We start from the raw sequence: 22,069 nt of genomic DNA, 5'->3' as shown, positions 1-22,069 counted from the left end.
TTTTTTTCCAAATACAAATTTGTCGTAGAGTGCCTCAAATTCAAAACGCGTCTCGCGAGAATGGCTTCAGTATCGTCATTTTGCACTATTTTTGAATAAATATTTTCTTTTTTAGCACTTAACAACATGGTTAACAACATTCTTGAATATTATTATCTTCTTATTTTTCCATCCATTTAAAAAAAAAATAGCAAAAAAAACGCTTTATTTCAGGTTTTTACAGTGGTTTTACTCCTTAATACATCGTCGTTTTTCGAAATGTGTCGAACGTATCCCGGCGCAGCGACGCATCGGAGAAGTGACATTCTGATGCATTTTAAATTGCGCGCCTAACGAGGCGGATCGAGCAATTTTGAAGTAGTTCGCGCATTAACCGGGCAAGTCGAAGCTAATGAGCACGATCACAGACGAAACTTGAGCTAACGCCTCTGGATCAGCTTTTGTTCTTTTCGCGTTTAGGGGAGCGAGAGAGACAGAGAGGGGCGGAAAGAGAGAGAGAGGAAAGAACAAACCGATCGTTGGTATAAATTAAACGACCATCGATTAAATCTAATTAAAATTCTTCTCTCGCTACGCGGGTGGAAGAATTGTTACGCGTTTTAATTTTATTTCGTAATTAGAACGATGGGTAGGTTCGCTCTTTCCGCGTACACGATAAATAAAATTACGCGTTGTGCTTTCGAACTCGTAAATTCGAATTGTGTTCAAGCCTACGTACTGTGGTATAGAACGCGTTCGTAAATAAAATTAAAAAAATAAGTGAATAAAATTAGTAAAGACTGTGCGTCCGAAAATATAATTATTCTCAACCTCTTTCAATTATAAATTGTCACAGTAATAAATTAACTTCTAAAAATATTGTTGCATTCTTTCGAGTAGACAATGTATGTTTTATAATATAAATGTCAACATTTAGAAAAACGAATTCTTTAACTTCTTTTAAGTACCAATTCGTAGATCGACGAAGCTAATTGTGTGATTTTTACCGAAACTACGAAGAGAAAATTATTTAATAAATAATGTCTTTAATAAGTAATGTTAAATTTAAAATAGCCGCGGTGAGAAATTAACTATTGAACATAATTTTGCGTTAGCTTCGTGGAGACTTCAGTGGCTTGAGAAGCATTATTTGGGTAAAATTAAGAATTTTTAAAAGTTAATTATTTCCTATAATATAATTGGATTACTTAAAGTAACTTACATAGAAAAAAATTATTCTAAAAATGAAACGTTTCGTAATCAAAATTGAAAGCATCTTTATTTATCGATTATTTTGAAGAAAACTTTATTGAAATCCTCTTCGTTATCAGTTGTTTCTTGTAAAGCTACAATCGACGGAAAACATAATAACGATAAGACCTCGCAAAGCAATTTACATTTTCTCAAATTACTGTTCTTTCACCCTGTTTCTTAGAATTATATTTGATATAAACGAATCTGAAGTTTCCATGGTCCTATTAAATACACTTTTTAAATTACACTTCCGACTATATTTCCGAGCATGACATTTTCTTTCATGCTTATAAAATTCTTTTTTTAATAAGAGACAAGCAATTACTTTTAACGTTCTTCTTTTCTGCTTATGGAATTTGTTTCCAATGAAATTGGCACAAACATATAAATTGTATTTTATTTATAATTTTATGTATAATTTTTAAAATTCTTTCTACGTCTTACAATCTTTATTATTAGTTATGAATGTAATAAATTCTGTTTTTATAACTTTCATAAATGCACTTCATGCTTAGAATAACTATTAAATTTGATTATATTTTTCTAGAAGCTTCAAATGTAACAAACTTAAAAATGTTTCAAGCTATGAAGATGATGAGTTCGTCTGAATTAAAAAGAAAAAATTTGTAGGCTAGTTATAATTCGCGCGCGTGAAGCAAACGAAGAAATCGCGTGTTATTGAGTCCCGCCGCTAGGCGGCGCCCTCATCGTTCAGCTTGGGCGCTGTATGCGCCATGTGTGTTATAATGATGATACTTTGATCTTACTAACGTTGATTATTACTAACATATTGTTCCTACTATGTGTTTATACTAAATATATTATCTTTTTAATCCTTCCAATGCGCCAACAAAATTAATTGTTTTAAATTACAGTAGCGACAGTGGCGCCGAATAAAATTTACTTCCGTTTCCTAAAATGTCATTTTATTTCAAATGTTTTTTCCTTTAACTATTTACCATCATTAATTTAAAGGAAGAACGAAGAAATAATTATACCATTTTCCATTCCTTAACCATAACGAACGCTATGTTAAGAACATACATAAATAATTCTTTGATAAGACCCATTTTTTCTTTTTACATGCGATTCTTACGAATAGTTTTCGATGCTCTTTCTTCTCGAAAATTTTCAATCCGGAAAATATCGCAATTCTATCGGAAAATTCTTTCGTCGAGCGACGCGAAAATGTCTCTGTAACCTCCTTTGCCTTCTGTCTTGCTTTTATCTTTTTTTAACAATTTCACGCTCAGATTTTTACGTCACAGTTTCACTAAGAAACGTGGGAATTTTCCTTTGGATTTTCACACGAAATAGCGTATTATGAAACGTTCAACACCGTTTGCTAAATCCGCGACAATTATCGTGTTTTTTACCGAATGGCACCATCTTGTAACAAATCACAATTGGTAGTTTGACGAGAAAATACCGCTTCCGTTTTTGTTTGAAAAGAACTTCCAGCCGATTCGTGTGTAAATATCGCACGAATTCGGACAGTTATTTCGTGCATCCACTTGCATGGTTTATTTGCTAATTACTCTACGACGTATATTCCCCGTTCCCATTTACAAATTACGAGATCAAGCGTGTAATATCTCCGGCTTTATTTAGAGGTATAAAAATGTTAATGAGCGTACTATTTAAACGCTACGTTTTGCACATAGGCCACCATTAAAAAGTATTCGTGTAAAATGCGAAGGAAAAGAAATCCACTATAAAAATTTGTGCAAAAATTAATGGAATTTTATCCAAATTTTACTGAAACAGTTGTTTCCAACGTTTTCCAATTCTGAATATTTTGGATAAAATTCAAAAATTATATTCGATGTCTCCATTGTCGAGACAATTAAACTTACAATTTTTTTCACACTAATAAACGTTTTTTTGAGACAAAGAAAAAAGTTTGGAGAACACTGTTCTTGGGTGAATAAATCTGACTAATATTCAAAATAAAATAAAAAAAAAAAAATTGAAAATAGATCATCTACTTTGTCAAATGTAAATATATTACAAAATCATAGAAATATCTATTTCTATCGATCACTATTTACAAGGAAATATGGCGAATTCAAAGATTCAGAAAAATTTGGAAAATTCTATGCAAAGAAAATAGTTTAATTTTTATTTGGGGGATGAAATCACCCCTTTAAAAAATGCGGATATTTCTTTAACACTTTACCGACCGGCAGCGGTTGATTAATCGGCTATCGGTCGGTAAGCGTTGGTCGGTAAAAAAGTCGATTAATACGCTATCGGTCGGTAAGTGTTGGCCGGTAAAAAAGTCGATTAATAGGCTATCGGTCGGTAATGTGTTAACATGGAACGTTTCCCGAACACGATTTCTTCGCACCAAAGTTGAAACCTTTTTTCCAGAATTTCGTAAAAATTTGTAAAATATAATGTTCAAACAGAAGTTGGAGCTAAACTGCAAAACTGATCACGAGTTTGCATTGTGAAAGCTACGGCTGCGTTAAACGTTTCTGAAAGACACACGGACATATTACTGAAGTTTTTTAATCTAACGTGACCGAAACACTCGCACTGGGAAAACGTGGGGAATATCAAAAGTGAAATTTTGTGAAATCAAAAGCAATTTTACAGACGTTTCAAATACACTTTCGTGACAGGAGCATTTAATAACTGAATTGTGATTCGCTAAAATTGCCTTTTTTAGCTATTCGATTATTTTTTAAATGTGGAAAACTGTTCCACATTTCACACATGTGGACTCACACTTTAATAAAATAGAATTACTATATTATTTCTTATAAAATAGAACGTATTTCTAGAGATTAAATTTGTATTGTTCATTATCTACAACTTTTGTACAAATTTTTAAATGAATTGAAACATTCAATTACTCAAAAAAAAAAAATTCAATCTTTAAGTATTGTAATTGTTATTTAAATATGTCAAACAGATAAACTGAATGAGAGGAACATAAATTCTACTTTGCAAGCCAATGTTTATTTAACAGCGAATATAGTATTCGTTATTCGAAATAATTCTAACCAGAGACTATTTTACAACCTAACCTAAAATTAGAATCTAGACACGTTTACATTGTGCCAAAAGTTTACATAGTTAAATACACTAAGCCTTATACAGTGATATAATATCAACATTCTCATAAAATTGAAATGTTATAATCGAAAATTATTTATTTATTCTAAGAGGCTCTCTGATATAATAAATACAAACATTTACAAAGTTGAGCATCGCCAATTTTATGATAATATTTTGCATAAAATATTAATATTATTATAATTAATAATATATTATTATAATTTATAATATATTATTATTATTATTATATTTTATTATTTTTATTTTTAATAATATTATGTAAGAACATAATATGTCGGAAATATTTTGATTGTTAGGTGTTGCATTGGAAGTGTCGCCATCTTTGAAAGCTGTGCGATCATCGTAAGAAATTATAACCAGAGGGAACGAAAACTTTTTTCCAGGCGATCGCTGACGTGGTCGAATCCATGAAATGGACCACTTTTACGGCGGTCTACCAAACCAACGACGGTCTATCGCGGATCAAACAAGCCCTGACAATCAGACGGAACAAAGACAGCATCATTACGATAAGGAGACTCGGCGAAGGGCCGGATTATCGACCTATCTTGAAGGAGCTTCGAGCTCTATCCATCTGCAACGTGATCGTCGACGTTGAACCGAATAACATCATCGATGTGCTCTATCAAGCGAAAGAGGTCAAGCTGCTGGAGGACTACTGTAATTTCCTAATTACATATCTGGTATTACGCTACATTCTACTTTATGCATGTTTTGTTTAAATTTTCATAATCCACCTTTTAATGGGATTTTGCACTGCGATAAAGCTTGAAATACAAAATCTAATATACATGGTGTTCGATCAACCCTGGGAAAAATTTTAATAGGAGATTCTAGAGACCAAAATAAGACGAAAATCAAGAATACCAATTTGTTTAAAGTTCACTAGCAGCTGTTCGCAGATTGCCGTTCTACCGGCGGAACATTAAACGTTAATAACTTTTTAACGAAGCCTCAATCAACAAATTAGTATTCCTGATTTTCGTCTTATTTTGGCCTCTAGAATCTCCCATTCAAATTTTTTCCCGGGGTGATCGAACACCGTGTATAATACCGAATGAACAACGTAACTTCGTCATTTTAATTACTTTCAGTACTAGTGAACCAATTCAATTTCTTTTCTTCTTGATATATTACTTCAAAAAAGTTCACAAGTTCAATATGGTATATACAATTTTTGTAAGTCAATGTTTTTCAATGTAACAAATGTTCAGATTTTATCGTAGAATTCAGTAGAGTAATAAAATCTGTGAATAAAAATGTATTTCTAATTAGACACTAATGTTTGGTTAGTTATTCAGCTAGGGAGATGTCACGATTCGACCTGATACAATTCGTTTTTTTATCAGTTACAATAATAGTAGAAATAAGTCTTCTTATTTAAAAAAAAACATCGATAATCCAGAATCAATATATGAAATAATATATTTAACTCTTTGTTTTATGTTCTCTAAAAATTTCTGTAAAAGTATTTCTTTGTAATTTCCTAATTACATATCTGATATTACGCTACATTCTACTTTATGCATGTTTTGTTTAATAATCCACCTTTTAATGAGATTTTGCATAGCGATAAAGCTTGAAATATTAAAGCTAATATACGTGGTGTTCGACCAACCCTGGGAAAAATTTTAATGAGAGATTCTAGAGACCAAAATAAGACGAAAATCAAGAATACCAATTTGTTAATTGAGGCTTCGTTAAAAAGTTATTCAACATTGTTGCAAAACTGTAAGACTGTCGATACGTGAGTAAGTAGAGTTTCTCATGCCCAACTTTAAACATTAATAACTTTTTAACGAAGCCTCAATCAACAAATTAGTACTCTTGATTTTCGTCTTATTTTGGCCTCTAGAATCTCCCATTAAATTTTTTCCCGGGGTGACCGAACACCCTGTATAATACAGAATGAATAACGTAACTCCGCCATTTTAATTACTTTCAGTACTAGTGAACCAATTTAATTTCTTTTATTCTTGATATTTTATTTCAAGAAAGTCCACAAGTTCATTATGGTACATACAATTTTTGTAAGTCAATGTTTTTCAATGTATCAAATGCCAACTTACATTTATCAAAAGTTATGAACGTTTAAAGTTCCGCCTATACTAAATTTTTTTCTCGTAAATGCGCAGGATTTTGGGGGTATGGCTAATGACCAAAAATCATTGTAATTGGCCCCTGCAACTGAAAATAATTTTTCCAGAACGATTCGAAAGTTTTCAATTTTGTCAAAAAACATGTCCACTTATTGAATTTTTTCCTCGAAAATACGCAGGATTTCGGGGGTATGGCTAATGACCAAAAATGATTGTAATTGGCCCCTGCAACTAAAAATAATTTTTCCAGAACGATTTGAAAATTTCTTTTTTGCTGAAGAATTTGTCTACTTATTCAAATTTTTTTCTCGAAAGTGCGTAGGATTTCGGGGATATGTCTATTGACCAAAAATGATTGTAATTGACCCTCGCAACCAAAAATAATTTTTGCAGAATGATTTGAAACTTTTCAATTTCCCCGCATTTAAGTACCTACCTTTGTCGATTTTTCTTAGAAACTCGTTTTTGATTTTTAATAATTTTGTTTGATGCCCTACTGAAAAGTTGTCCAATACTTTTTTGTAAGTGCCCATGAGCACTACTTCAGAAAAAAGTTTCATTCCAAAATATTCACTATTGTAGAAGTTATGGCCGTTTGAATATTGGGCCATTTTTATGGGATTCTCCTCACTTTACAGGGTTAAGGAACAACTTTTCGAATATTTTTTGAATTTCTACATATTCTCCAGCAAAATACGCGTTGTTTGCCATTTGAAACACTAAAATTGTCCAATCCGTTCAGAAGTTATGACATTTTAAAGATTCGCATGAAAATTCGGGCAGACATTTCTGGACAGAAATTATATTTTAATGGACGATTCGAGAGGCCAAAATAAGACGAAAATCAAGAATAACAATTTATTGATTGAAACTTCGTTAAAAAGTTATTCGACACTTTCGCAAAACTGTGAGACTGTCGATACGTCAGTAAGTAGAGTTTCTCATACGCAACTTTAAACATTAATAACTTTTTAACGAAGCCTCAATTAACAAATTAGTATTCTTGATTTTCGTCTTATTTTGGCCTCTGGAATCTCCCATTAAAATTTCTTTTCTTCTTGATATTTTATTTCAAAAAAGTCCACAAGTTCATTATGGTATATATTTTTGTAAGTCAATGTTTTTCAATGTTTCAAATATCAATTTACATTTATCAAATGTATTTCTAATTGGACACTAATACTTGGTTCGTTAAAAAGTTATCGAGATGTCACAATTCGACCTAATACAATTCGTTTTTTTATCAGTTACAATAATAATAGAAATACGTCTTCTTATTTTAAAAAAAGCATCGATAATCCAGAATCAATATATGAAATAATATGTTTCACTCTTTGTTTTATGTTCTCTAAAAATTTGTGTAAAAGTATCTGTTTTTGACATAGTTTTTGTTAAAACTTGTATATATAACCACTTTCCATTCATTACATACATTGAACTTCACAATTTCTATTGCAAATTTATACTCAGCGCCATAACGAAAATACCAAACTAAAATATTAAAGAAAAATAATTTTACACATTTTTTTGACATATTTTAAAATGTCATCTTTTCAACTTCAGAAAACCTTTCACTACAATTTATTCGAAAGGAAAATTCGTAAAAGATTAAAATGCTAAGGTAAATGGTACACCCTGTACAACCAACCCCGTCTCCATATTAATGGAAAAAGTTTATCGTGTTCCCAATTACATACAATAGACTCATTTTAAAATATCGACAGTTCGATTTATTAAACGCTACATAAAGATTGCACGAACTCGGGATATTTTTTGCGACGAAAGAAAAATATTCAACACCAAACAACTGTCTCCGAATTGATTTATGCCCCGCGATATGAAACGTGAAAACGCGTCGACCGCGAAGGATTAATAAAACAGATACGAAACGCCGGACGTTTCGTTCGTTTCCGTTTGCACTTGCAGCGAAATACAAAATAGATTTTCCGCGTTACGCGTACTTGGTCTGCCATAACAAAGGGCTTATTTCGGGAAATTTAACCGCCTCCGTTTAATGTTGATTCCGCATTGGAAGCAACAAACTTCAACCAACGCGGAGATATTTATGAGATTGAAGCCGAACCGTTTTACAAGTTTACCTTTACATCGCGTGAATGTGGATTACGTGATGTGTATCCACTTCTCCGGGTAATTTTATGAAAGCCGTGAAACCAGAATATTTAGTACACCGCTGTACAAAATGTCTGACACCATATCGTACAGTTTATTCGACGCATGGTCGAGCTCTGTTTGAAACAAAAGGTGAAGATATGTAACAATAATTCGTCTATGCAACTATTTGCAAATATTTACCTTTCGTTAAATCGTGAGAGGTGATTTTGTTATTAAAATCGTGTTTTGTTTACAAGAACCTGCCTTTTCGAGAACATTCGATTTTGTGACTACTTGGTACACGCGCGTGTTTCATCGAAATAAAACGTAACCAACCGTAACAGTTGAAGAAATCTAACAAAATTTCTGTACGTGACTATTCACGAGTGTTTATTCGTTGGTAAAACATAACAAGTGATTTTGTATACAAAAATAAATCCATAACACAGATTGCAATTTGTTCGTGTGTAACGACGTTTTTGAGAAAATTCTATTTTGGAGTCGTTTGGTGCATGTGTACGTTTTGAAATAAAAACGTGGAAAATTGTTAAGGGGATTAAAAAAATAGGTGGCGTAGACTATTGTTTACGAGTATTTGCTTTTCAATAAAACGCGAAAGGTAGTTTTACAAACCAAAATAAATCGTTTGACATAGGATAAAATTTGTAAATAGAAAGCTTCGTTAAACGCAAAAGTTACAAAAAGAGATGCTTGAGAAATGATAACATTAAAGTTGTGTATGATTTATGAAATATAGTATGATAAATATTTTAACATTTTATGATAATTATTTTTAACATTTTTCAAATCATGGATACTGCGAGAAACATGAAACCGAAATCTTGCAGGTATAAAAACATGGTTGATTTTCAGTTCCCAGAAAGACAAACCGAGCTACGTAGAAAAGGACAAATAAGGATATCGCAATGTGAAACTTATTTATTTTTTACTTTTTATTAGTGGGACCTTTACTAATATATTTGTGAGAGTTTTCTGATTAAAATAAGACCAAACACGATATAAATTGGATCATATTTGCATATTTAACACTAGATTGCCCAAGGAAGTCATTTTGACTGCTTTTTAATTTCAATTAGAAAAACAATTATGTATATAATGACACAATTTCTTAGAATTTTGTGACGTTTTGTACAACATATAAATGCGTTTATTAATAATTGTAGTTACCTCCCCCCTCCTTCATTTCCGGTATATGTGTTATACCTATATTGCCCAAAAGCAGACATTTTGACTGCTTGGGAAATTTTAAATAATCAAATGACTTTTATTATTGAATCGAGTTTCTTATATGACCAGTTCGACTCTGTATTGAAATAACAGTTTTCATTTTTTTCGATTACCAACACATGATAACATACAAGTACATGATAAATTGTCGATTTGGGCGTACCTAACCCAGACCTAACCCAGACCTGACCCAGACCTGACCCAAACCTAATCCAGACCTAACCCAGACCTAACCCAGACCTAACCCAGACTTGTAACGTTAAAGTGTGAAATTAAAATATTTAAAATCACACTAAAAAAATCATATTTAGTTACAGGGGTCAATTGCAATCAGTTTTGATCATTACACATACCCCCTAAATCCTACACAATTTCGAGAAAAAATTTCTTACCGAAAATCTAATTTTTCTTCCGGACCTAACCCAGACCTGACCCAAACCTAATCCAGACAACCCAGACCTTTTTTTTTTGTACGTGGGGAAATCCTCATGGACACCCCGAGGCCCCAAGTAGGAGGGGGCCTCGGGGTAGTGCCGGACCCCTACCGGCTAAAACCCCACGGTGACCGTCCTCCGGCGCTGCGGCGGGGGACCGGGAACTCTAGTGAGACATCACAGAGTCCCCCGCCGCGCCCTGCCTGTCGAGGCTCATCCCGGGAGGAAGGACAACATGTCCATTCCCCCCCTGATTTCTCCGCCGCGGACGCCAGGTCACCCGACGCCCACAGCCCCGGGGCTGCCTTCGGTGCTAGGGCCCCACACACCGAGCACCTGCAGCCCTCAGGGGCGGCCCGTCAACCCCCAGGCCACCGACGTGGTGGTCGGAGAATGCAAACGGGCCGCCCCACTTCTGGAGGTCCGTCCAGACCTCAAGGCCGTTGGACGGGGCCAGGAGGCGAAGGATGTCTCGCCCTGGCCCCCATCCGAGACCTCCCTCTCCGATCGGGATGCGCGGCCTGCTCGCGCCCCCGCTCGGCAGCCTCCTTCTGTGACATGACTACCTCACAGGAGGAGGCCACCACTTGCCTGGTTTTGTCGCCGGCCACCATCTTTCCCACTATGGTGGCCAGCGAGAGATTCCTCCCAACTTCCTGTTCCAGGACACGGCGCTCATCTGCCCACGCTGGGCAGACTGCCAGCGTGTGCTGCGCCGTGTCCTGGGGCCCACCACAATGGTGGCACACCGCCGTCGCCTCCTTCCCGATTCGACACAGGTACTCACCAAAGCAACCATGCCCGGTGAGTACCTGTGTCATCCTGTAGGACAGCCTGCCTAGTTTGTCCTGCCACTCTTGCCAGTGTGGCAGGACTGCACGAACGGACCGTTGCGTGGCCCCAGCCCGAATCATCTGCTGGAACCACATAAATACAACGGTCCGTTGGGCATGGCGCCTCGTCTCCTCGACCGCTTGCCTCCTCTCATCTGGCGGTCTCCCAGCCTCCTGGAGCTCCTTGGAGTGCCGGTAGACTTGCCGATTTCTCCAAGCTAGGAGCTCCAGGGGCGGGAGACAGGCCAGGGTAGTCGCCGCCTCGTGGGAGATGGTGCGATAACCTCTAATCACCCGGATGGCCAACCGGCAAACCTAATCCAGACCTAACCCAGACCTAACCCAGACCTAACCCAGACCTAATCCAGACCTAACCCAGACCTATTGATAAATTGCAGTTTCTCAATAAGCTAAAGTAGTACTTGTTATTCGAATCTTTATGCAGTGATACTTGTTCTAACAAGTTGTTTATTTTATTTCTTTTGCGCCCTAAATTCATAATATTATAACCTAATATTAAAAATTAATTTTAAACAAATTTCTTTACACATTAGTTATTCTTTCACAATGCAGTCATTTTGACTGCTTTTGGGCAATATAGGTACTAAGTTTCAGTCTTTCTAGTTTTAATGAGTGATGACTCATTTTTTTGGCACTTTCCAACACGATCTTATAGCTGATTAAAAGTAGGCTAAAAACGCATTATATCGTGTTTGGCCTTATTTTAATCGGGAAACTCTCACATATCCATTGGTAAAAGTTTCATTAAAAAAAAGACAAAAATAAAAAAGTTTCATCTTTGCATTATATATGTATACTATGTATGCATTGTCTCACTAATATTCAGTATCACCAATATGAGCGTTCGACGTTGATCTTTGCTGTGTGTCAAGGGGAATCCCCTCTCAGTGGTAGGGATAATTACCAATCGAAAATTACTCGCAGTTATCCAAGCATTGCTGTATTTTATGATTTTGTGAAAACTATGTTTACACACAGAAATCTAGTCGTAACATGTTTGACATGTATTATAAAATTCGCTAAAATCGATTCTCGTGATTTTATAAGTTTTGGAACCGATATAGAACTGAAGAAGCCAACATGGAAACCATAACTGAACCATATATGTAACTTGTCTCCTATGAATAAGTAACAGATAACGTTTAACGAATGTTTGGAAGAAAAATAAAAATGAGTATGCATAATAATCACGAATATTTATGAAAGAATAAAAGAAATATCAAGTTATCTCGTAGCTAGTGTTTGAGGAAAAAATGGCGTCGAAAAACATTTCGTCCAAAAAAGACTGTGTCAAAGGTTCCTCGTAACTGTTAGAAGAATCAATATCGATATCGTAACAATTTTCCAGCCCCGACACGTATGTATGTACGTATTGGAAGAGAAGATTTAAGGGTGTAAATACTTACGCGAGGTCGTGAATTACCAACGCGGCTTTTTCGAGGGAATTTCATTAATAAATCCGCGGTTACGCGTTCACCGTACCGAAGTAACTGCATTAACCGTTAGAATAGCCAGGCTTTTTACTAAACGGTCCCATAAATTGCCGCGGGTAATTGTTTTCAGCGATACGCCGTTAATGTCGCGCGGTCCGAACTCTTCTTCGTTCGCCGCCGCCCGCGGAATCCGCTTTTTATGACGCATTACCTACGAGCACGTAACAATGCTTCCATAAATAACGACGTTCACGTTACGTCGAAGGTTTTCGCGCGAGTCTTATCGTCGCCTCTCTTTTTTCAAAGCAAAACAATAGGACTGCCTCCTCGACGTCGAGCGTCTCCCTTATCGCGTCTCGACACGTGTGCATAAAGACAATGCCGGTCGGGATGAAAGTTGCAACTTTGTGCGGTTTGCAACGGAGTATAGCGGGAAAAATGAGACGGTAGTTTCTTTCAAACCTGCTTTCAGGAGACTGGCAAATACGAAGTGACAATGGGGGATGGTTAACCCCCTAAACCGGAGATGGGGGAATCTGTGGCCTACTAGAAGCCTAGTAGTTGCCTATTCGGGCATTTAACACACCTTTTTGCTTATTTTTTTATTTAATATACGTATTTACATCGCGTGTAGATAATTATTTCGTATGAAACTGATTTTGATTTGATTAATTTAATAACAACATATTTTATGAGCATTCGAATGGTATGAATACATTTTGAATATTTGAGTATTCGGGTACCATTATTCAAATATCACTATTCGAATATTGTTATTGAAATACGAAAATATTCTTATACTTGAAATATTCAAATACTAAGAATATCTGGATACGTGATCAGCGCACAAATTATTGGAGTAGTCAAATACTGGAATTTTATTTGTCAAATATTTGAGTCACTGAAATGTTCGAATATCTGAATACAAACCGATTCGACAAGTAGACTTAGCCTTAAATGACAGTTTTTAAAATTTCGTTTAGAATTTCTAACACACAATATTATTTTTTTAGAGCTATTTAACTTCACGACTTTTCTTATAGTATACGTGCAAATGAATTTCACAATATTCACTTCTATTCTTATTGTTTTTTACCACGATCATCTGACGGGTTGAACGATTTATATTTTTTTGTAAAATTTGATACCAAATTCTGGTTACCATCCGATGTAAATAGGAAATATATGTATAAGATTAAAGATTTAAGGAGAGAATCTTCAGTTTCTACTGTCTTAGAACAGTCTACCAACGCGTATTAAAAATAGTTAAACTTTAGACGCGTGCAGTTTCGAAACTACTCGTGTTTTCTGCATAACTGAGCCATCGTTGGAAGCGGTAAACCTTCCCCTTTAAAATGGTTTTTGGTTTTTGTCGATCCGACTTTCCGTTTTCGAGATATCGTAATTTATGTAAAAGGTAATTTTCTTGATTCAACTATCTCTGTCTCCGTCTGACGCGTCGGATCTCCTTGTCGCACGTGCGCGGTGTTGACCTACTCCGCGCGAGATCAATGAACTCGCGAGCACAACAACGAAATGTAAACAAACCTAGCCACCGCATTGACTTGAAACTAAAATCGCTGTATCTCCGGAACTAATTACGCTATCGATTTGTACGAACGCTCATTTTAAAGGGCATTTCATCCCCTATCCGACGACCATATCAACTATTATTATTTATGTTTTCTTCTATGTTTATTTTCACATTTACTTTGACGCTACATACCCAAAGTAGTTTCAGCACTTCCTATTGATCATACGACTAGTGTACGATAAATTGTTTATTTAATTGAAAATTAATCTAAATACAGGGTGTTTTCGTAATTACTAACCAGCACTTTTGCTTAAATAGTTGTTTCCTCTAGAACTAACTACGGTATCGACTTTGAACAAAATTCGTTTTCAACGGCGTTTTATCTCCTATACAGTGAACATTAAAAAATTTGTTAACATAAAAGAGAAGGATACCTTACAAATAAACATCAAAACACAACTTTCCATATGTATAATGCAAAAATTAGAAGTACGTTACCTCGTAAAAGAGAAAAAGAAAGACAGGTCATTTGACCAGTCATGGTAGGGATGGGTTAATCAACAACTGACGCACGATAATACATTCAATGGCAATTCGTTCATTTACGGGTTCCTAAAATAGCCTTAACTTACAAATAGATAAAATCCCAATTTTCTTCCCAAATTATTAAATTTACAGGAAAAAATAATCTTCTATATTTCCTGCCAATTAGACGTTAAATAATCCATGTATGAAACCAGTTTAACATTTAAAAGTATTTAAGGATCTTTTCTTATTATTTTGTATTTTGATTTTATATCATGCGAATCAAGCAACATAATACTTTTTATTAAAATATATATAGATCTGTTTTATTCCAACAACGTCGCTACTATCGAACCTAATTTGGTCTCGACGCAAATTCTGAAAAAATTTCGCTTCCCTTTGCGTTGGTTGGGCAACGTGTACTCGCGTCTCTGCTTCTTCGGTTCCCTATTTTTTTTTTTTAAACGGTCAGGACGCTACACCGGTCAAAAAACGCTCTTTGATCGTGGGGTAGTAGTACGACGGAAGTTGTTTGGTTGCTCCTCTTCCTTTCGCAAATAGCGAAATTTGTCCGTGTACACGGCGACGGTGACGGGGAAAAGGCGTACCGTGGAAATTCGTGAGAAATTTCACGATGCATCTATATTTGTCCCGGCTGTCGAGAAATTCGTGGAAGGCGCCTCGTTGAGTGCCGGCACTTGCCGTCTTCAAGCCAAGGTGAGACATGGGGCGGACCCGCGTTAACGTCAGCGTTTACAGCGCCCTGATGCCGCGATTTTGATAACCATGAACACCTTGTCTTCCTCGGGCTCGACCTTTACCTCTGGCAAATACGTTCTAATTATAGTCTGAAAATAAAAAGAGATCTCTACGACGATCTCGGGGACACGACGGAGCATCGAGATCGAACCGGTGCTCGAAGGGTGGAAAAGCGTTCGAAAACGCGTGGAGTTTTCCCGATACTTCGTAAACCGGGCGAAGAATCCGACGGAGGAAAAACGCCACGGCCAACGAAGCCAAAGTTTCGCGATACATTTCGCTTCCATTTGCAAATGTATTTCTTATAGTGGCCGTCTGTTCTTTCAGGCTCTAGCGCGAGTTACGAAGTTGTTTCCTGCTTGTTGCGCGGAGACAACAAGAAGCGGAGGCTTCGTACTCTCGTCCGCCTCTTTCGAATTCCAAGTTTCGCCACTCCGCGAGAATTGGTCGCGTTCCAGTCGAATAAGGTACCATGTCGGATACGTATGAAGCAACGAATCGCTTTTTCGCGGATCTCTTTGAATTCGGAGCACCAAAGAAAATAATGCACTCGGCGTATGTACGCAACAGTTGAGGAACTGGGAAAAATTTTAATGGACGATTCTAGAGGCCAAAATAAGACGAAAGTTAAGAATAGCAATTTATTGATTGAGGCTTCGTTAAGAAGTTATTAACGTTTAAAGTTCCACCTGTACTGAATTTTTTTCTCGAAAATGCGCAGGAATTCGGGGGTATATCTATTCATAAAAAATGATTGTAATTGACCCCCGCAACTGAAAATAATTTTTCCAGAGCGATTTGAAATTTTCTTTTTTGCTGAAGAATTTGTCTACTTATTCAAATTTTTTTCTCAAAAGTGCGTAGGATTTTGGGGGTGTATCTTTTGATAAAAAATGCTTGTAATTGACCCCTGCAACCAAAAATAATTTTTCTATAATGATTTGAAATTTTTTAATTTTGTCGAAAATTTCATACCTTCTTGAATTTTTTTCTCGAAAGTAGATAGGATTTCGAGGATATGTCTAATGACCAAAAATGATTGTAATTAACCCCCGAATCGAAAATAATTTTTCTATAATGATTTGAAATTTTTTAATTTTGTCGAAAATTTCACACCATCTCGAATTTCTTTCTCGAAAGTAGGTAGGATTTGGAGGGTACGTCTAATGACCAAAAATGATTGTTATTGACTCCCACAACCGAAAATAATTTTTCTATAATGATTTGAAACTTTTTAATTTTGTCGAAAATTTCACACGTTCTCGAATTTTTTTCTCGAAAGTAGGTAGGATTTGGAGGGTACGTCTACTGACCAAAAATGATTGTAATTGACCCCCACAACCGAAAATAATTTTTCTATAATGATTTGAAATTTTTTAATTTTGTCGAAAATTTCACACCATCTCGAATTTCTTTCTCGAAAGTAGGTAGGATTTTTAGGGTATGTCTAATAACCAAAAATGATTGTAATTGATCCCCGCAACCAAAAAATAATTTTTTTTAAATTTAAAGCAAAATTTAAGCGCTTTGTCGATTTTTCTTAGAAATTCGTTTTTGATTTTTAATAATTTTGTTTGACGCCCTACAGAAAAGTTGTCCAATACCAATCGAGACACCAAGTTGAATCAACACCAAACAATCAATCGAAATGGAAAAATCAACAAAGTACCTCCGTAGAATATTACGAGAATTCGAGCAAGAACGTAAAAATAAAAATTCATGAAGTTATATAGAAACAAATATAGTATATAATTGAAAACAATATTACATTATTATATCCTGCAATATTATACCTATCAAAGCAGTCACATAAATTCGAAAAACAATGTAAAAGTAGAAACAGAGAAAAAGAACATTCATAATAACCAAATAAAATCAGATAGATAAATAAAGTTGAATTCACAACAAACAAACAAATAAAAGTAATAAAATATAAATAAGTAGAGTGGACTTACTACTTGTTGTCAGTACATAGGGTAGTTATCACTGGGTCAGCTGTAAAGTAAGAAAATATTCATATTATAGCAACATCAGTTAGACAGGCAAGGCAAAATCAGTTCATTGAAGCAAAATTGGCATAAAATGATAGAATAGAAGAGGGGAGAGAATTTTTAAACAGTTCTTACCGTTGGTCATCACCGTCCGGCACTGGTCAGTAGTGGTCAGTAGTGGTCAGTACTGGTCAGTCATGGTCAGCGCTGGCCAGTAGTGGTCAGCAGCGGCCGGCAGAGGTCAGCAGCGGCCCCCGGTACTCTTCTGGCGATTTGTACACTCCCGAATCCGCGACGAGACTGAAGAATTCTTCGCAGTGATCCTGCTTATCTGTCTAAGATAATGAAAGAGTAGGGAGACCAGTCAGAGCCAACGTTAAAGTTAACAGTTAAGACTGTCTCGTCTACAAAGAAACTATTTCGATTGGTCCCACCTCTTGACCATTTCTGGATCTTCACTGGACCGCTGACCTTGATGTCAACCTCATTGTTGACCACCAGTGACCATAAGCTAGTCATTGTTGATCATCGACCCACTAAAACCATTACGAAGATTAAAGCCTTCTCACGCGGATCCCCTTACAATTTGATGCATGATCTTTTTAACATTTTGTTCCACTTTGGAAGAGTGTATCTCGTTAATTTTTGTCTTTTTGTACGTCAGTTTGAACAATTGCCATACGTGGGCGAAAAATTCGGAGGTGATTTTAGCGTCCTCTTCTCATGAATGGCGGTCAGTTGAGATACTATTCACTGAATTGGTACTGATAGGCAAACAATTGACTATGGAAGGAACTAAAATTCATTTCTGAATCTGTTGGCGAGTGACACGAAAATGCTAATGGGGTCCCGGGACCCCAGAGAAACGAGCCAAAAAAATACATTAGGTGAAAGGTCTACTCGTATACCTCGTCTGTGATAGTACAATACGTCTGCCATAACATCTATTGGTAACCCTAACTACTCCCCAAAGTATCATTGCAGGAGTTTGATTAATGGTTTCACGCTCAGTTAGAAGACACTATAGAAGATTCTAAACTCTGTTCAATGTATTAACACAACATACAATACTGAAACTACAATATAATTGGAATACTGATTTATTGTAATAATCGGATACGTCTTTTCGATTTGTTGACGTAAGGGCAACCCCTCAATTCTGTCGATGACAAGCAATGCATTCTTCGATAATATTACTCTTGCATAACAATAACTAAATAATTAAATAACTACTAAGTGAACCCACGATGGTATATTGTTAAAGGAGAAGAAAAAATTTATTTTTTAGAATTCCATTCTTATTTATTTTATACTGATGACTTTTTTTTTAAATTCTGTAAAAAGTTATTCACACCTTTTGTAATCACTTTTGTAAACTGTTATATTCATCTATAGCTATAGCTGTAACTCTCACGAGAGATTCACGAAGCTAAATAATAGAAAAAAAAATTACAACATAATACGGCGGAAATGTGACTTTTAATTATCCATTTTTAATAAACGATAAACTCCACTAATGTTGACATTCGAATAACGGAGATTTCTGTTAATTCGAAAAGAAGATTCTACCTATCGTAGTTAGATGACGTTTGTAACGATTTTTGTTTATCAAATTCGCAGGACTCGACAAAGTTGCCGATCTCGGACGTGCGAAACGGAACCTCGGTGAACATCACTGGGCTCAGCTTGAGGGAGAAGGACCTGGATGGAATTAATTTGGTAATTGCGAATAGATGTCTATCTTTTAATCGAGTGAACCAGCCAGCATTTTTCGCCGTTTCGAATTCCGCCCGGAGCCCCGATCGCGCGGTTTTAAAAGTGAAATATTCATGGGATGCGCGTGGCAACGAATCGGGCTACGTTTCCTTGTTAATTGGGATTTTTATCGGCTCTGAATGGAACTCTTGGAAATCGGTATTTGCAAAGCTGAACGGCTGTAGTAGGCGTCGATATCCGCGAGACTTAAGCGATGCTGAATAAATATTTTAGGCATTTGTATTTTCGGAATCCAATGAATATTAAACACAACCGAATCTCGTGGAAATTTTCTAAGAATTTGATTAATTTCAAAGTGAAACTTTGTAATTTTTCTTTTTGGACTAACAGAACATTTAAAACTATATTAAGAACTTTTTAAAACGGTTATTTTCAGAGGACGTTTTTTACGATCGGATTCCAAATATAATTTTCCAGCATCGATATTGATGAAAAATAATTGAAAGCTTTTTTTAATCGAGCCGGAATAAACTTCGTCTGTTTTCAGATCTTTTTATTGTTGTGTACCCATATTATATTAAATTCCACGATAAAAGTTATAAAGAACGATGGCAGAGATTCCAGCAGATACGATAAAAACGCGAAAAGTATATTACATTCGATATCGCATTAAAGGGGACCTCGTAGTCTTCTCAAAGTCTACGTCTGTAATATTTTATTCAACAAAAGTAACAAAGCGTCTCTTCGACTATGAACCTATCCATATTACAGTCAGCTTTTCAATTTAATCTCACAGAGTAGCTTTAAAATGGAAATATTATGAATTACAAATTAATTTCTACATTCTAAACCGGAGATAAAGTGATTAAAGCTAGTAGAAATGGATTAAGGAAAACGAATGTATATTTATATTATCTATACATACATGAAACGAATTTGATCATTCAAGATGCTTAAATTATCCTCTAAACTTGAAAAATCTTTAAAAACCAAAGTATTATAAGTCAATGAATTCACACTGAAATTCATTTTAGAGAACCAAGGTCTCTTTAAAATCTTAAAAGCATGTCCACCTAGCAAAAATGTGTAAGATATCTCCCTCGAAACAGGGTAAATCGTATTTGAATCATTTTTTGAAACGAAAGTTTAGAAGATCATTGAGTGTGAAACTTCAAATGGGACACCCTGTATAATAGATATTCAGACTTACGATTTAAAAACTTAAAAAACTTGTTAACGCAGCCACTGTATAAATGTGATAATTATTCTATTATTTATCTGTTGCGATATATTACGTAATACTATAGATCATCCACATACTTATAGTCTATCATCGATGATCGCCATGTTTACTTCAATGCAGTCATTCATGACATCAAAACGTTCGACCGTTACAAGTCACTTCGAGTTTCCGGTTCGGTTCGAATTTCAAACTACAGTGATGATTCTTAAAATGAACTTCATACGTGATTCGTAAGTTGAACATTTCTATCCCTCCAAACTGAGGGGGGATCCCTCTTGTAGCCAGTGAAATATGAAAGGCAACATTTTAAATTAAGTGAGCTTAAGCCAGACCTAACTCCAGGTGTGATTCGTAAGTTGAACATTTCTATCCCTCTAAATTGACGAGGGGACCCTCTTGTAGCCAGTGAAATATGAAAGGCAACATTTAAAAATGATATGAACTTAACCCAGACCTAACTCCAGGTGTGATTCGTAAGTTGAACATTTCTATCCCTCCAAACTGAGGGGGGCATCCCTCTTGTAGCCAGTGATATATAAAGGCAACATTTAAAAATGATATGCTGCTTAACCCAGACCTAACTCCAGGTGTGATTCGTAAGTTGAACATTTCTGTCCCTCGAAACTGAGGGGGGATCCCTTTTGTAGCCAGTGAAATATGAAAGGCAACATTTAAAAATGATATGAGGTTAACCCAGACCTAACTCCAGGTGTGATTCGTAAGTTGAACATATCTATCCCTCCAAACTGAGGGGGGATCCCTCTTGTAGCCAGTGAAATATGAAAGGCAACATTTTAAATTAAGTGAGCTTAAGCCAGACCTAACTCCAGGTGTGATTCGTAAGTTGAACATTTCTATCCCTCTAAATTGATGAGGGGTCCCTCTTGTAGCCAGTGAAATATGAAAGGCAACATTTAAAAATGATATGAACTTAACCCAGACCTAACTCCAGGTGTGATTCGTAAGTTGAACATTTCTATCCCTCCAAACTGAGGGGGGCATCCCTCTTGTAGCCAGTGATATATAAAGGCAACATTTAAAAATGATATGCTGCTTAACCCAGACCTAACTCCAGGTGTGATTCGTAAGTTGAACATTTCTGTCCCTCGAAACTGAGGGGGGATCCCTTTTGTAGCCAGTGAAATATGAAAGGCAACATTAAAAAATCATATGAGCTTAACCCAGACCTAACTCCAGGTGTGATTCGTAAGTTGAACATTTCTATCCCTCCAAACTGAGGGGGGATCCTTCTTGTAGCCAGTGAAATGCGAAAGGCAACATTTAAAAATGATATGAGGTTAACCCATACCTAACTCCAGGTGTGATTCGTAAGTTGGGCATTTCTATCCCTCCAAACTGAGGGGGGATCTCTCTTGTAGCCAGTGAAATATGAAAGGCAACATTTAAAAATGATATGAGCTTAACCCAGACCTAACTCCAGGTGTGATTCGTAAATTGAACATTTCTATCCCTCCAAACTGACGAGGGAATCCCTCTTGTAGCCAGTGAAATATGAAAGGCAACATTTAAAAATGATATGAGCTTAACCCAGACCTAACTCCAGGTGTGATTCGTAAATTGAACATTTCTATCCCTCCAAACTGAGGGGGGCATTCCTCTTGTAGCCAGTGATATATAAAGGCAACATTTAAAAATGATATGCTGCTTAACCCAGACCTAACTCCAGGTGTGATTCGTAAGTTGAACATTTCTGTCCCTCGAAACTGAGGGGGGATCCCTTTTGTAGCCAGTGAAATATGAAAGGCAACATTTAAAAATGATATGAGGTTAACCCAGACCT

At 36.0% G+C, this 22,069-nt stretch overlaps 1 protein-coding gene across 2 annotated transcripts in view; it reads left to right on the top strand.

The window, feature by feature from the left end:
- Positions 1-22,069, top strand: part of LOC122399692 (glutamate receptor ionotropic, kainate 2-like) — a 216,108-nt gene that overhangs the window by 149,899 nt on the left and 44,140 nt on the right. For both annotated transcript variants that reach the window (XM_043400571.1, XM_043400572.1), the window contains exons 5-6: positions 4,704-5,003; positions 18,930-19,028. In XM_043400571.1, coding sequence (XP_043256506.1) covers positions 4,704-5,003; positions 18,930-19,028 — 399 coding nt within the window. The remainder of the gene's footprint in view (positions 1-4,703; positions 5,004-18,929; positions 19,029-22,069) is intronic.

The sequence above is a fragment of the Colletes gigas genome, unplaced genomic scaffold, assembly GCF_013123115.1.
Source record: "Colletes gigas isolate AHSC1104 unplaced genomic scaffold, ASM1312311v1 Colletes_gigas_Sc00014, whole genome shotgun sequence".
In the NCBI taxonomy this organism is placed as follows: domain Eukaryota; kingdom Metazoa; phylum Arthropoda; class Insecta; order Hymenoptera; family Colletidae; genus Colletes; species Colletes gigas.
The sequence above is the reverse complement of the archived record's forward strand: the minus strand, read 5'-3'. Positions and strand labels throughout refer to the sequence as shown.